Source organism: Panthera leo, chromosome F2 (genome assembly GCF_018350215.1).
Source record: "Panthera leo isolate Ple1 chromosome F2, P.leo_Ple1_pat1.1, whole genome shotgun sequence".
Taxonomy (NCBI): Eukaryota; Metazoa; Chordata; class Mammalia; order Carnivora; family Felidae; genus Panthera; species Panthera leo.
The window spans coordinates 44,091,312-44,108,801 of NC_056695.1; the positions used below are offsets into that span (position 1 = coordinate 44,091,312).

General features: G+C 41.5%; 1 protein-coding gene across 1 annotated transcript in view; it reads left to right on the forward strand.

The window, feature by feature from the left end:
* Positions 1-17,490, forward strand: part of LAPTM4B (lysosomal protein transmembrane 4 beta) — a 77,527-nt gene that overhangs the window by 51,591 nt on the left and 8,446 nt on the right. Inside the window, exon 6 of the mRNA XM_042923602.1 lies at positions 3,764-3,859. Coding sequence (XP_042779536.1) covers positions 3,764-3,859 — 96 coding nt within the window. The remainder of the gene's footprint in view (positions 1-3,763; positions 3,860-17,490) is intronic.

Sequence of the window (17,490 nt, forward strand, 5' to 3'; positions counted from 1 at the left end):
TTTGTGCTTGTGTGCTACCAATAAGTAAAAATTTCTAAATTGTTACTAGACTTTGAACTTTTAATCCTTAACGTCTCTCATTGTGTTTATTTTGGTGTAAACTTACCCAGTTCTTAAAAAAGCAAGCCTTGGGGCATTTGGGTGACACAGTCGGCTAAACATCTGAGCGTCCAATTCTGGGTCTCCGCTCAGGTCGTGATCTCACAGTTGAGGAGTTTGAGCCCCGCTTCGGGTTCTGTGTTGACGGTGTGGAGCCTGCTTGGGATTCTGTCACTCCTTCTCTCTGCCCCTTTCCCACTTGTGCACTCTTGCTCTCAAAATAAATAAATAAACTTAAAAAAATTTTTTTTTAAATAATCAAGCATCAGTAAGCTTGAAGAAGCCTCATTTAGGGAGAAAAGTCACTTCAAGCAGGTAATATGATGAAGAGGAGTAGGGGATTATTTGTGTCTACATTTTCCCCACGAAACTCTGAATATGTTGATGTTGCCCGTGTAGTTCAGTGCTTCAGGTTTGGGCCAATTTTATACACGGATTTGGAGGCTTTACCCCTCCGTGTGGTTCTGCTCCTCTCCCAGCCTTCCGGCTGTGCAGTTAGCCCCAAACATTGTCCTTTGCCACCCCAGGTCACCCCTGTCACATGCAGAGTTGGCAGCACCCTCTGGCAAAAGGTCACCAACTATGAATCCTCTACTCCTGGCAGTTTGTCTTTCACAGGTAGACTCTTTAGTTTCTGCCTGCTTTCGGTCCCCCCACCTACCCTCCATGCTTTCAAGTTGTGCACATGTCTTACTCCAGATTTTATCATTTTTGCCTGAAGGAAGGTTAGTCTGACCAAGCCGCTTTCTGCCATTACCAGGAGCTCAGAGGCTGGGACCTCCGAGTGCTCTTGAAGGCATTTTTACTTAGTAGGCATTTTCATTTGTACTGGAAATGCTTGGAGTTGTTGAGTCTGATTTAGCTTCTGTCACTGCTGCTTCTCGCCGAGTGGCCAGAGCCATGGTTTCCTCATTTAATAACTAGCAATAATGGTGAAGAAAACATTCTGTACAGTGACTGTGAGGTTTAAGTGCCCTAATGGATGGGAAGATGTGTCATTCATTCATTTTCTCCGTAAATATTTATTAAGGGTATTCCGTGTGCCAGGCTGTGTTCTAGGTACTGGGATTTGGTCGTGAATAAGAACAATTTCTGCCCGAGGGTGCTTTTATAAATTGCAAAACACTTAGTTATCATTATGATCTAATAAAAGGCACAATACAAATCTGCCTCCAACCTGTGGGAAATGTGTACTTCTCCTAATATTTCGTTACATACATATCTATTAACTAGACTGCATTTCCTTGGGAACGTAGACTATGCCTTCATGTTTATATTCCGCTTAGCACTAAGCTGATGCCTTGCACGTAGAGACTCAGTAATGATTAAATAAATATGAGTCTACATGTTGTGACTTCACATATCAGTTTACCTGATCAGTGGCTCTCACGACCTGATTTCACTGTTACTGTTTAATAAGATTAATCACCACACTGGTTCCCTAGGAGCCCAAACCAGGACGCGTAGTCCGTTTCAGTCTGTTCCAAGGCCACAAAGGGAGCAATGCTTACCACCTAGCTCTGCAAATACATGATGGACATGATTTGTCAATGCAAGGTTATTTGGGAAACATATTAGATATTTAATTCTCCTGAAGTTGAATAAGCTTACAGAAATGTCAAGAAAGAAATAAGATCGCTGAAGTCAGTTATTGGGTTTTTAGTGACAATAGGCCAGAGGTTTTCCCCCCTGTTGGAGTGTTGAGTAAGTGAATGCACGTGGTGTTGCAGGGGGCCCTCGAGAATGCCGCCTGAGCTTGTGAAGTCCCAGTCCCCGGGCACTTCCCCTCTGCTGTTCAGCCTTTCTGTTACAGATTTGTCTTTGCAGGGGCCTCACGTTGTCTTAAAGAATAGCTACAGTTCACTGCTAAAAAAATGGATGAGTAGTCTTCTTACATAACACGTAACTGATATGTCCAAACATTCTTTCTTCTTCATTTGTATTGGAATTCCCAAAAAGTCTAAGGCTTTTTTTTTCCCACTAAAGAAACAATGGCATTACTGAGTAAACTGAAGCTTTGAGTAAATTGAACATACTGTGTACGTTGTTCAAGAAATCTGCCCTTCCTCTCTTTCTCATTGTTGATATCTGGTTTCAGATTATTGCTGTCCAGGAACATGTTGTAAAACAGCATTATACATTTTCATCCTAACATCCTCACGGCATACTTAAATATAAGAAGTAATCACCATTAAGTATGAATGCAGCTTAAGACAGCATTCTGAGTATACGACAGAGTGTTTTATCTCACTCTTCCGAGAAATGTTGACAAGCACCCCTTTCGTCCTTAAATGTCTTCTTTTATAACAAACAACTTTGTTTTATACAAACAACTTTGTTGCAGTGTAATTCATGTGTCGTAAAAGTCTCCTATCAAAAGGGTACAATTCGGTGGATCTTAGTATATTCATGGAGTTGTGTGAACACAGCTCTGTGGTTAAGCAGCATAACTTTAGAACATTTTTATCACTCACCACCCCCTCCCCCTGGCAACTACTAACCTACTTTCTGTCTCTGTAGATTTGCCTGTTCTAGACATTTCATGTAAATAGAATCATACAGCATGTGGTCCTCTGTGACTGACCGTTTTTGACTCAGCGTAATATTTTCCAAGGTTCATTCGGGTTGCAGCATATGTCAGAATTCCTTTCCTTTCTATGGCTGAACACTGTTCCATCGTATGCATGTACCACATTTCATCTACCTCCTCGACGGTTGATGGATATTTGGGTTGTTTCCACTTTCTGGCTATTACAAATAATGCCTCTGTGAACATTTGTGCACAAGATTTTGTGCAGACACATGTTTTCATTTCTCTTAAGGATGTACCTACGAGTGGAAGTGCTGGATCATATGGTACCTTCTTTAACCTTTTGGGGACCACCAGACTGTTGTCGAAAGCGGCTGGACCATTTTACATTCCCATCGGCAGCATACGAGGGTTCCAGTCTTTCCACATCATTACATTTTTTGATCAAAGAATTGTACAGCTAGAAAGGGATTTTGAAGTCCTTTAATCCAGTTCCAGGTGATTGGAGCGGAATGCAAGCGGCTCATAGTCTACATAGAACACCTCCCACGAGCTCACGCTTTATTCCTGGCTCCTGACATTATTTATTCATATCTTTATTCGAGACTAATTCTAATTATCTTCTTTGGATATTTCATTATGAAAATGGGAAATGTTTTAGTGAATTTTATTGACCATGAAGCAAATTTATGTGCTGTGAACGTTTTTGAAAAAATTAACTTGTGTATGACTTGTTTAATCACGTATAATAAAAGTAAAATAAAGATCCCAAAGACAGAGAATTAAAATGTGATGAGAAATGGGTTAATAAATTGACCTGTGACACTGGGGGCAGTAAATGTTTGTGGCCGTTGATCTTTCCAACTACCTTTTCTCACAGATTCTCTCGCTCTTCCCTATCCCCCCCTCCCCAGCCCCCCACTGCCTTCCGGGGTGGTGTGATAGAATAAGCTATAGCAGCACCCTTTGGCAGAAAAGTACCCAACACTTGTAATTTTAGAGACTTTTTGGTTTAGTAGAGTTACTATGTGCACATACTAGTTATGTAAATAAAAGTTTTGTAACGGGGGGGGGGGTTATTTAAAATCGTATGAAGTTCAAATGAAAGATCTAATAGTTATTACTCACTTACAGGGTTACTTGATTAGCTGTGTTTGGAACTGCTACCGATACATCAATGGCAGGAACTCCTCTGATGTCCTGGTTTATGTTACCAGCAATGACACTACGGTAGGTGCAAAGTCATTTAATGTGGAGATTGCCATATTATGTGACAGCTGCTAGATGTTTCTAGTGTTTGCTGTGATCTTACTGTTGTTGACACATACTCATGAGCTGCTTAGTCATCAAAAGATTCATAGTTGAATGAAATGTGTTTTGTTTTCCTTATAGGATATTAAAAAACCTAGGTGGCTCAACTTCTGGCTTATTTTTAAAAATATTACAGATGGATAATATATGTGCCTTCCCCATATTTATGTATCTTAAACTTGAATTATTAAACCATGGTATAAAGTTCTAGGTATCAGTTCCGCCTACTATGACTGTGTGCTCTCACTTGAGAGAGAATTGAGAATGTGAGTTGAAACCTAGAGAAACGTGACTGTACAGAGAGAGAAATGAGGGTGGCAGAGGGTCCTATGTTTTTAACTCTTGTTTTGCTTATGGTTGTTCATACTTAAAATTTTTAAACCTATTTAATAGGATTGTGGAAAACATGATTTTACTGGAAGAGTCCTCAAAATCATTTGTACTTTATGGAAATTATCTTGAACTGCCTGGCTCATAGGAAAAGTGTAAGCCCTCTAGATAGGAACCTGCCTATGTCTCCATCGAATTTGTACTCGGCACAGTGCCTGACGCAGTGCTTGGGACAAGTGCGTGCTCAAGGAGCAGTTGATGCAAAGGTTGGTGATGGATGACATGAATGTGTGGGATGGCTTGTAACAGATGGGATTGGAGGGGACAGAATGGACAGGACACATGGAAGGGTAAATACAAATGGCGTGTTAGGTCTAAACCAGAACAGAGTTTTATATTTTGTTTTGGTTTTTAAATTGTGGTGACTTACTCACCTTGTGACCTTACTGAAGTGATTTAACCTGTCCCTGACTCGACCTCCCTGTGTATAAGATGGGAATAAAACAGTATCGTGCTTTATATTAAATATATAGGTACAAGCTGATACACTGAGAACTATGTGGGATTTCTGAGAGAAAGCATGCTGTACACGAATCGTTTTCCTAAGTGCTCACCAAACATTTGTTGAGTTGACGCACGTGTGTGTGAGCAGTGGTTTAACAAGAGGCCATGGTCAGGTGCACGAAGCCCAACATACCAGATGCTGAGAGGCCCTTTTGTGGGGGGTGAGGTGGGGATGGGTCCTGCAGAATCCTATGCCCTGATTACAGTAAACACATGTTCTGCTCAACCCTTTAAAGAATTCCTCTTGGGTCAGTAGTCTCTTTAAAGAAATCGCTGTTCGTAATTATCATAATTTTGATAAAATGACTGGCTTAAAGAATTTTTTCCTTCTCTGAGTTTTTGAGTACTTAGTTACCTGTAAGTTTCTTTTTTCCTGCCCTTTCTTCAAGAAGAAATCCCAGAGTACATTTATTGTCCTGCTGATCTAATGAAAAATCTAAACAAAGTTTGAGATTATTGAGTTTGAAGAACCAATAAAGTTGCTAAACAAGCAACCTCATCCTTAAATATCATGATGTATGGGACTTACAGAACTTTGAGAAGTATCTCAGAGAAGATAATGCCCGTACTGCACGTGTTTGTGTCGATACACTGTCAGTGGTGGTTGTTTTTTCAGTGCTTTCCAAAGAGTGGTATGTATTCTTAATAGAAGCAAGGTGGAAGGACTAAAAGGGTGCACGTTGTATAGATATACCTTCAAATCCAAGGATATTCTGATATTTGTAGAAACTGGGATGCTTAGAGAATTTAAGAGCCATGAGTAAGTCCCTAAAATGCAGCTAACTTGCTTTTTTAGAGAAAGCTTTTATTTTCTCTCCCTTTGAAAGATTCAGAATTAGACATGGGATAGCAGGTAGGTTTTATTTAGGCGAATATAAACTGAAAATAGTTGTACTTTTCAACTGGACATCTTCAGCTCCTCTAATAATAGACCTCTTTCCTCAGAAAAGCTTCCAGCTTGGCAGTGGTTTGGAGTAACTAGGATTTGGGACCTTGGACGACTGCCAACTGCCGATGGTTTCCTGATGTTTTGACAAAGGTGTTGGGGGATTGCTTGGTAGTGGTTATTGGTCATTATCTTCTTGACTGTGCTGTACTGACTTGCTGTCTTTAAGACGGGACACTGAGTTGCTGATAATGTTTCTACTTTCTCAGAGTTCCCAGTGAACTTTTTCTTTTTCTGTGTGTGTTTAAAGAAGAGTATTTCTGGGGAAGGGAGATTTATCATTTCTCATAACTGGATTGCATTGATAGTCTAGTCCAAAATACAGTGTTAGATCATCACCTGAGTCTCAGCTTTCTGACCATATTTTTAAAGATTTTTTTAGGGGCGCCTGGGTGGCTCAGTCGGTTAAGCATCCGACTTCAGCTCAGGTCATGATTTCATTGTTCATGAGTTCGAGCCTCACACCAGGCTTTGTGCTGACAGCTCAGAGCCTAGAGCTTGCTTTGGATTCTGTGTCTCCATTTCTCTCTCTGCCCCTCCCCTGCTTATGCTCTGTCTGTCTGTCTCTCTCTCTCTCAAATATTTTTAAAAAATTAAAAAAAAAAAAACCACATTGTTAAAAAAAAGATAATGGTATTGTGCTTATTTTTAAAAGAGTCCTTACTATACTAAATTAATAATGCTTTAATATCATACAATACCTAGTAAGTGCTCAGATTTCCAGTGCCTCATAAATGTCATAATTTTTCTAGTGGTTTGAAACAGGAACAATGGGTCACTCTGTATTTTAAGACTCTAATTTTGTTGTTAAAGAAACTAGTTTGTCCTACAGACTAGATTTGTCTGACTGTATGCCTGTAATGTAGTCCTCTGTATTCCCAGTAGATTAGTACTCGGATCTAGGGATTTTCCATATTCATTACCCCCACCTTTTTTTTTGCAACACGACTTTATAATTGATCATTTGTTCTTCCGTCAAGAGGCAGATAATGTCTGACTGATTCTGCCTTTTTGGAACGTCAGCAACCAGTGATACCTAATGCCTGGATTTGGTGATTGATGAGGGGTTGCAGGATGGTGACAGGCTGCCAGTCCTTGTTCACTACTAGCTGGAATATTTCTGTAAAGAGAAACTTTCCCTTATGTTCGATTGGGTTACCCAGAGGTACTTGTGACCTGGATAAATATACTTCTTTTTGTTATTTATCAGTTTTCAAAATGATACATTGGTCTGTCATTCTCTAGTGGTGACCAGTGAAGGTTTTGTTTGTTTTGTTTTATTTTGCTTTTTATGGAACAAATGAACTCAGGAAAAAAAGGCCTGTTATGAGAAGAGTCTGGGGGTGTCCAGTTGGAAAGTAAAGTGTCTTGATAAATTTTGTCAGTAAACCTAAATAAAACTTTAACCTGTTATTCCATGCCTTTTTGGAACTTTCTAAGGGAAAAATATAAAAGCTTTCTCTAAAAAGCTCGTATATTATATAGTTTATATCTGTATTAATGTTCAAATTGTGCCATTTTTGGCCAATTGGAGCCTCTTCAGGTTGGCACCCAGATCTTTTGACAGAAGTGTGGCTTCCTTGCTGTCTGGTTGACAAGATGCTCCAGGCTCCTCTCGTCCATTTTCTGTCCCAGACTCAGAATCAGCCATTTCTCCAAGGAGCACTGCTTTCTTTAGGTGGAGACCATAATCTGGATTTCTAGGTTTGGACAGCATATTTCTTTTAAAAAAATTTCTTTAACATTTATTTATTTTTGAGAGAGACAGAGCATGAGTGGGGGGAGGAGCAGAGAGAGGGAGACAGAATCTGAAGCAGGCTCCAGGCTCCGAGCTGCCAGCACAGATGTGGAGCTCGATGCGGGGCTTGAACTCACAAACAGTGAGATCATGACCTGAGTCGAAGTCAGTTGCTCAACTGACTGAGCCACCCAGGCGCCCCAAGACAACATATTTCTCTTTAAGCAGGGCTCCGCATGTTTAAGAATGGTTTTGACTAGAACGAAAGGAGTTAATGTTAGCATTCCAACTTTAAAAATCCCAATATGCCGAAGCCTCACTCTGAGACCTGAGTGGGGGTTGGAGTGATCTAGTTCTGTCATTTTCCCTGGACTCCATAGCTATATTAAGATCCTCGTAGCATGTAATAATGTGTTTCTCTTTTGTCCCTGTCTTTATTGGGAATCCACACTGACATAATATCATGTTGCCTTTCACTTCCTATCAAGTATTAGGCCAGATGGCTTTTCTCCCAGGCTGAATAGTCTCAGGGTGACCTCTGTGGAAGCATCCTCTGGGGGCTCTCGTTGGTAGAAAATAAATGTGTTCTCTTTTTAAATTTTTTTTCTTCTCTAAAATAGTACACATATTATTAGTCATATATGTACTCTTTCGAATACTGCTTAGGTGGAGGACAGAGGAGTTGTCAGGTACTGGAACTCATTCCCTGAGTTAATCTAACCTCCAGTTTCCCAACCAAACTACAGCAAAACCTTTAAAAGAAATGATTAAGACAGAGTGGTCACAAACTGTTAGTTCATATAATGCTCTAGGGTCTTGGTATTTTTTTTTTTTTCATGGTGCCCATAAGCCAAAAGGAATACCTAACTGTCCGTTGCATTAAGTAGTCAGGTCCAGAGAATCTAAGAGTAGAAGTGAGGATAATAGGGGCATCTGGGTGGCTTATTTAATTAAGGGGTCGATTCTAGATTTCAACTTAGGTCATGATCTTTTTGTTTGTTTAAAGTTTATTTTGAGAGAGAGGGAGCACAAGTGGGGAAGGGGCAAAGAGAGAGGGAGAGAGAGAATTCCAAGCAGGCTCCACATTGTCAGCTTATAGCCCAACACGGAGCTTGGATTTATAAGTGATAAGATCATGACCTGAGCTGAAATCAGGAATCAGGTACTTAACTGACTGAGCCACCCAAGCATCCCGGCTCAGGTCATGATCTTGTGGTTTGGGAGATAGAGCCCCATGTTGAGCTCTGCCCCTCCCTTGCTCACTCTCTCTCTCTCTCTCTCTCTCTCTCTCTCAAAATAAATAAATAAACTTGGAAAAAAAGAAAAATGAGTATAATATCTAACAGTTGTTGCTGTGTTTTCCTTGAAATTTAAAAAAATCCCACAGTGTCCCCTCTGAGTCCCTGTGTCACGCTGTTGGGTTCCCTGAGGAGACACACTGTTCCTTTGAGGACATTGTTGTAGAAATCACTTTCCAGATACATATTATATAATATCACATTTTCTCCCCTACTGCCATCAAAATTTGGCCTTAAGAAGAAAAATGTATCAAATACTAAACATGGAGATTATAGAAACAGATTTCCTTCACATTAAAATGTATGCAAATTGAGATTTTAAAAACTATTTTAATCTATGCAGTCTTGTCTTGCTAACACCAGTGAAGATTTGAGTCATGGTAATACCCAGTATTTAGTTAAATCCCAGAGTAGGGAACCTGATTCCTTTGGAATTGGAGCACTTTAAAAGCAGTGAGATTAATATTTAGCCAAAATGATGTCTGAAGTTCTGATTCCAGATAAAAAAATCATAGACTTTGAGTAATGTAGGAAAATTCCTAACCATTTATGGATAAACAGGAAAATTTTAAACATCATAACATAGAGCCTGTTATGCCATGTCACATTGTGGGTGCTAATCCAGATTAACATTATATACAGGCTTACTGTGTTGACTTCAGAAAGTATTTTGCCGTGTGGGGCCCTGTTTTGAGTCTGACTGCTTGAAAAACACAGTTAAGAAAAAAGTCAGGGACCTTATGAAAGCCAGATTATCTCCCCAGCAGCTCTTTCCCTCTGAGGGACCTGAGATTAAGAAAGGCTGACCTTGGACTGTCAGAAAAGCCCCAAAACAAGTTCTTGGTTGGCCGGGGCGGGGGGTGGGGTGAGGTTGCTGGGGGTGGAGTGGAGTGGGATTTAGTAGTGGTCTCAATGACTTTTAAAATTTGTGCATAAAAAATACCCCTGTTTTTCCCCCCTGTTGTTGCTTTTATTTCTTTATTATTTTTTCTTCCTGTTGCTTTTAAAAATCAGATGTTCATTCCTTCCTAGGAATAGGTTAGGTATGGTTAGAAACAAGTTCCCGACCAAGTAACATGAGTCCTTTTATCTCCCCCCGTGCCCCCAAAGAGAGATTTTTGGTTATACTTCAGAAGAAGGTCCTTCATACTTGAGAAGCTAGACTGATGCCAGGTGAATGTACAGTTCTCATCTTGCAGATTCTTGAGAAAACTCATCACTTTCTGAGATTGTGTAAGGGGGGCTTCCCCAGAAAACTAAGTTACTAGGCTGGCTCTCAAGATCTCTTCCAGTCCTGGGCATCTCGGATTCATTAAACATACTTTACAAACAGCGCACATCTTTCATCACTGTCGTTTGCCTGTAGGAACCTGAGGGTCCAGAAGCAGTGAGGGGTGGGGGGAGAGAAAGGCGCTCTAAGAACACGACTGCTAGAGAGTTTAAAACTGTAGCCTGCGACTTTAGACCCTGAAGCTTCTGGCCTGCTACCTGCTGGAATACAAAAGGGGGATCTTACTTGTAACATCTCAATCGTAGGTGTCCTTTGGCCTTGCAATTTAATAGTTTATATGATCTCCCTAAGCTTCTTTTTTTTCCCCTTGTAATTTTAAAAAGCCAAGGCAGATGTGAGAGGTTGATAGAGATTTGGTAAACTCTCCAATAAGCAGAGAGAGCAGTTAGGAGACTATCTCCAGAGTCAAGGTGACTATGATGATGGAGACGATAAAGGTCTGATCCAAGGCCACGGTGGAGAGAAAGAGGAAGAGGAGAAGGATTTGAGAGAGCTGTAGGTGGTAGAAATGCAAGTTGATAGTCGAGGGGATACGGAGTAAGATGAGTCTCAGGGATATCTCTTGTGTGTGACTGTACATAAAACATAAAACCACTTAGCCTGAGGGTAGGACAGTACCTTGGAAGGTACCTGGTCCAACCACCTTTTGGTGTGCTGTTCTTATGCATCAGCTTCCTCCTAGACTGTCGACAGACTGCAGCCAGGACCATGTGTTCTCACCTCCTGTGCCTGGCACCTGCCTGAGCAGGGTGAGGAGTGAAGCAGCTACACAGTTCATTGAGCTGATTCTTCTCAAGTCAAGTTACAAACCTTAGAAGCAGCGGTACTTTGCGGGGGGAGTGCACCTGGCTGGCTCAGTTGGTGGAGTTTACGACTCGGGGTTGTAGGTTCGAACCCCATGTTGGGTGTAGAAATTACTTAAAAATAAAGTCTTTTTAAAAATTAATTAAAAAAAAGAAGCCGTGGGACTTTTTTATTTTGCTTGCTTATTTTTGCTTTTTAGCACAGTGGAAGGGATGGGAGGGTGACTTAGAGCGGGAAGAAAAGCAAAGGTTAAAAGGAAGCTTTGTAACGGCAGGGCAGCTGCCTTCTTCAGAGTTGTGCTAAGCAGTCCTACTTCCTGTAACTCAGCCCCACACAGCTTTCCGATTGCTCCCACATTCACACGGCTGGTTGTGCATGAGATTGCACTGGCTGCCCCCGAGATTTCCTCCTGAAAGCTTTTCACCTGCTCTCATGTATGTTCTACAGTTCAAGCTGACCGGGTGTGATGTTAACTCAGTTCATGTTTCTTTCCTTCCATTGTAAAATACAGCATTAAAAAAAAAAATCTCCTGGTCTGCTAGAAATTATCTCTGACCCATATAACTTTTCAGTTATTTCATCCAATGAGGACATGGAGCAGTCCAGTCAACATACAAATACTTGAAACCTAAAAGTTCTGGAAGAACATTTCAAATAAACCCAGTTTCCTTGTGACCCTGGATAAGAGGCTATTAATCAATTGCTTAATTGTAATCCTCCTGTAATAATAGCAAGTGAGAACAATTAATAGTAGTTTTGCAGTGAACAGAGGATTAAGTTACCCTCAATTTTCATTGCAGTTTACTTTAAAACAACACAGAAATGGACTTACGTTATCACCCTTGTCCAAAAAAAGAGTGTGTATTGATTTTTGCTCTAGGAACAAATGAGACCTTGGATTTTATTTTTTAACATATTTTAAGAAAAGTTTCTGGGTATGTATTTTAAGGAAGCAATTTTAAAAAATGTATGTTTGTGCAGCATTGTTTTTAACAGCAAAAGTACACCAAGCTTATGTTTTTTTTAACGTTTGTTTATTTTTTGGGAGAGAGAGAGCACAGAGAGCAGGGGAGAGGCAGAGAGAAGGGAGGGAGAGAGGATCCAAAGCAAGCTCTGCACTGACAGCAGAGACCCTAATGTGGGGGCTCGAACCCATGAATCGTGAGATCATGACCTGAGCTGAAGTCGGACACCTAACTGACTGAGCCACCCAGGCGCCCCTAAGCTCATTTTCTAATAATTAGAGACTGGTTTGGTTAAATAAGGATATATCCACTTGACAAAATATCATTATTGTCATGAAAATTATTACGAACAGCGTAACAACAGACGAAAGGCTTGTGATGCTTTAAAAAGCAGAATATGGGGGCGCCTGGGTGGCGCAGTCGGTTAAGCGTCCGACTTCAGCCAGGTCACGATCTCGCGGTCCGTGAGTTCGAGCCCCGCGTCGGGCTCTGGGCTGATGGCTCGGAGCCTGGAGCCTGTTTCCGATTCTGTGTCTCCCTCTCTCTCTGCCCCTCCCCCGTTCATGCTCTGTCTCTCTCTGTCCCAAAAATAAATAAAAAACGTTGAAAAAAAATTTAAAAAAAAAAATAAAAAAAAAAAAAAGCAGAATATGGAAGTTGGTAGTGCACTTATAGCTATGAAAAAATGACGCTTGTAGGCACAAATTAGACTGTAATAGAAAATTAAACATTGCTTCATTGGATGCTGGAAATGAAAGCAGGAGACATTTCTCCCTTTCCACTGACTTGAGGGAGGGAGGGAGGTGTACAGGGAAGGGGGAGCTGGGTAAAATGGGAAGCTGAGATCTGAGGTACTGAGCGTTATTCCTGCCGCCTTGGCCGCCTCTGGAAGGAGCCGTGTAGAATCATTAAGGAGGAGGCACAGTAGGTGGCGTAGCACATCAGGCTGGGGTCGCGGAGAGGAAGTAGCTGGGATGCCTTTCATAGACAGCATGATAGCAGGCCAGCCATCCCTTCCACTTCCTCTGTAGTTAAATGAGGTGTTTTTATTTTAGACAAAAGTACAGGTTTTTAAAGGTGTATTCATTTAGATAGCGTTATTTAAATATTAGATATTTAAGTGCTCAAAACCATTTTAACTTTCAGTTCGGGCAGCTATGTTAATTTGGTATTTCCAGACCAAATAACTCACTGGTGAGAATTTTTGACCCAATTTGAAATATTTGAAGTATGAGTTCTTTCTATATTCTGGATATAATCTGTAAAAGAGTCTGAGTAGCTTCTCTGTTGAGAATTAAGAGAAATAATGACTTCCTCCTATAATATCAAGTAATTGCAGCTTATAGTAGTTTTGCAGTGAATTGAGGATAAAATCATCTTCTGTTTTACTTGCCTTTGGAAATGATTCCTTATTATGTAGGCAGACAGGGCTCAGTGGGGATTTCTTACAAGAACCTCCCAAAAAGTCTGTTTGTGTTCTCTCCGCCTCCTGGCATGTTGGAAACAAGATGCCATCAGTTGTAAATTGCACCATTATTTCAGGTACTGCTTATTGTAAGGTGCTGTCGATTACAAGGTGAAGCCTCCATTCAGGGGTTAAAATGTACGAAAATGTGTATCTTAGAGGTAAAAAATGTGATTATGTGTATGTTTACTTATTTATATCATACGGGAGGATATTAAAAAAGTTTGGAAATAGCTAATCTAGGTTCCTTAAAGATAGCCCAGACTTTATGTCCGTGGTGACCCTATCCCAAATGCCCAAATGGTTATTTCTGTTAATCGTGAGGATTCATAAGCCAGCTGTCTCCCCTTTCCTGTTTGGCATGAGTAAGGAAAAGCTCGTCTAAACAGGCCAATATGGTGTGGCCAATGTAAGACACGCCGCCTGTTTTAAACAAGGTACACTGTAACTGTAGATACATTGTGGACCATGTGGGATGTAAGAAATGGTGAAGAAGAGAAAATATGTTGACTTCTTGGAATTAATTTAAAAGGACCTTTGGAAGACCTAAGTGCCTCGAAATTCTGAGATTGTTTTGAGGCCGTGTAATTTCATATCTGACATTATTCTGTCTTCCAAGGGCAGAAATCAGGGTAATGCTTTTCCTGAGTACGGGCAAAGGCAAACTTTCTATAAAGAGCCAGAGAGTAAATACTTTAGGCTTTGTGAGCCAGATGGTCTCTGTCATAACTATTCAGCCCTGCTGTCGTAGTGTGAAGCCAGCTGTAGATAATACATAGATGAGTAAGTATGGCTGTGTTCCCATAAAACCTCATTTATGGGTGCTGAAATTTGAATTTTATGTAATGCTCACAGATTACAAAGCATTTCTTTCTTTTAAACCGTTAAAAAATGTAAAAACCATTCATAGGTTATAGGCCACACAAAAAACAGGTGGCAGGCCAGATTTGGCCCACGTAGTTCACAGACCTCTGCTTTAGTGGAAGTTTAAGCCAAGTTCTCTAGGCATTTGTAGGACAACTGTTGGAACCATCCTGGGGAGTTTAAGAATCCCAACTTTTGGCCTTGGTAGATCTCAGAGTTGAGCTTTTTCTCCTGCAGGCGGGTTCACAAACAGCACCTAACCCTTTGGCGTTTGTAAAGGACAGCTTTTTCCTGAGAAAGTTTTAATTCTCACCTATTTGTTGTTTTGCCTCTAGATTAAATCAAGCTTACATTTTCTACAAACTCTAGTAGAAAATCAATAAAAGAATAATTTGCTTGCAAAATAGTCACAAAGCCTTGAAAAATAGTAGCTAAAGCTATTATGTGTTAGTATATATTACCCACTGTCTTTTATATAAAGATTTATTCCATAAGGTTTTTAAAAAAATGTTTTTAATGTTTATTTTTGCAAGAGAGAGTGAGCAGGGGTTGGGGAGAAGCAGAAGGAGGAGACACAGAACTCAACGCAGGCTCCAGGCTCCACACTCCACACAGAGCCCAACGCGGGGCTTGAACCCACGAACTGTGAGATCACAACCCAAGCCAAAGTTGGACACTTAACTGACTGAGCCACCCAGGTGCCCCTAAAGTCTTTTTTTTTTTTTTTTTAATGTTTATTCATTTTTGAGAGAGAGAGAGAGAGGCAGGCAGAGAGGGAGGGAGACAGAGGATCTGAAGAGGATCTGAAGAGGGCTCCGTGCCAACAACAGAGAACCTGATGGGGGCTCGAATTCACGAACCACGAGATCATGATCTTAGCCGAAGTTGGATGCTTAACCAACTGAGCCACCCAGGCTCCATAAAGTCTTGTAGTTTACTATCACAAAAAAGTAGGGGCTCCCGGGTGGCTGAGTCAGTTAAGCGTCTGACTTTAATTTCGGCTTGGGTGGTGATCTTATGGTTTGTGAGTTCAAGCTCCATGTCGAGCTCTCTGCTGTCAATGCAGAGCCTGCTTGGGATCCTCTGTCCCCCTCTCTCTCTGGCCCTCCCCTGCTTGCACATGCTCACGCTCTCTCTCTCCTTCTCAAAAAGAGTAAACATTAAAAATTTTTTAAAAAAGAGAAAAAAGTAACACACCTTCCTCTCTCTCCCTCCCTCTCTTTTCCTTTCTTTCTGTATCTATCCATTCATATGTGGAAAAAAACCTTCTTGACCCAATTAATTTCCATTTTGTCTTATTTCTAGGTCATTTCAACACTCGTTTGTCTTATTTTGCAGTATGACCAATACTGCAAGCCACAACATCCTTTCAAAACTGTGTGGGATAAAGTGATTTGTTGAGCCTTAGTACATTCCATGTACTAATAAGCACATTGCTGAGGTTTATTTATTTCACTAACCTTGTGAGAGAAACACTGTTATGGCCCCTGTTTATAGATGGAGAAAAGTAGGACTTTAAGAGGTACGTGGCCGGCCCGAGGCCTCGGAGCTGGGACTGGTAGACCCAGATGGTCTGCCCCACAGCCCATGCTCTTAGCCACTACCCCAGTGGGCCTCAGGCTTCTTGACACAGTGGCAAACAGGAAGAAACAGTGTTTGTATGGCACACTCTTGTGAATGGATACTGGTTGAGAAGCTCTTCCCCATGGAAAGTAAATTCTGTTCATCAGCCCCCCTCGGCTAGCAGATGAGCTGTCTGCTGGTTCAGGCCTTGTATGGTTCAGTTAGTGGGTATCCTCAGTACCTGGCACACAGCAGCACCAACACTCATTGATGAAATGAATGGAAAACATTTAATAAATCATTTGTCTTGCTCTCTTTTTTATTCATTTGGTGGAAATCACTTAGGTGATGTGAACCAGACCAGCTCCGTGCCTATACCCCTGACCGTCCAGTTGTCATCCACAAAAGAGCACACTGCGGAGCTCACACGATTTCTTCCGTATCTGCTGCTTTTCTTCCATTCCAGTGAATGGTAGCAATGTCTACCTTGTCACCTTGGCCAGTCATCTTTAAACTTGTTACAATTAGTCCTTTAGTCTTTTCAGCTCTACTTTTCAGTTTTCTTCTCTCTGTTGCTGCCAGACTGATGTAAATCATAAAACTGATTTGTCAACCCTTTATTTAAAAGTCTTCATAGGGGGCACCTGGGTGGCTCAGTCGGACGAGTGTCTGACTCTTGGTTTCAGCTCAGGTTGTGAACCCAGGGTCGTGGAATCAAGCCTTGCACCAGTCTCCACACTGAACATGGAGTCTGCTTAAGATTCTCCCTCTCTCTCTCTCTCTCCCTCTCTCTCTCCCTCTCTCCCTCTCTCCCTCTCTATTCCCCTTCCTCCTCCCCCCCTCCTTCTCCCCTACTCACACATTCACACACTCTCTCTAAAAGCAAAAACAAAAAATTAAAAAAGTCTTCAGGGGCTCCTGGGTGGTTCTGTCAGTTGAACGTCCACCTTCAGTTCAGGTCATGATCACCTGGTTCATGAGTTCCAGCCCCGCATCGGGCTCTGTGCTGACAGCTCAGAGCCTGGAGCCTGCTTCGGATTCTGTGTCTCCCTCTCTCTCTGCTCCTCTTCCGCTCACACACACTCTCTCTCTCTCTCTCGCATGCGCGCGCAAAAATAAACATTAAAAAAAAATGTTTTTAAGTCTTCAGGGGGTTCTGTGCCACTTATTATTACTGCAACATTTCTCCACTGTGGGTTACTCCACTTTGCTGTGTGATGGCTGTTTGTGACTTGTGGGGTGGTTTGGTATTGTTTCCCTCTTAATAAATAGGAACAGATTCAGGATTTACCCCTACAATAACCTCAGTCTCAGCTGCACGCATTCTAGTATTTCCTTGAAACGAGAGGAGGGAGCAGAATCCTAACTTCGTCCTGCCAACTCCATCTTATTTGTGAAGCAGCTTTGAGGGACTGTTACTGATGTGTTGTCAACAGCGGCTGCTCTCGCTCTCGTGAGCTGTCGTGCTTTCACAAATACCAGGCCCCTTCACGAAAACCACCCCCTCCCTCCCCCGAGGAGCCAAAACAAGAAAAGTCTAAATTCACAGTGGTATTTTCTTGGCTTTTTCATGTTTTGTGGGGAGAGGAGGGCGGTTGATTTTGTAAAAACAATCTGTGCCTCCTCAGTTACCAAAGACCCGTATCCACCCCCCCTCCCCAAAATGGCGAGGACTGCTGGTTTCTATGAAAGAAGGTGCCACTTCCCTGCCGTTGCTTCCAA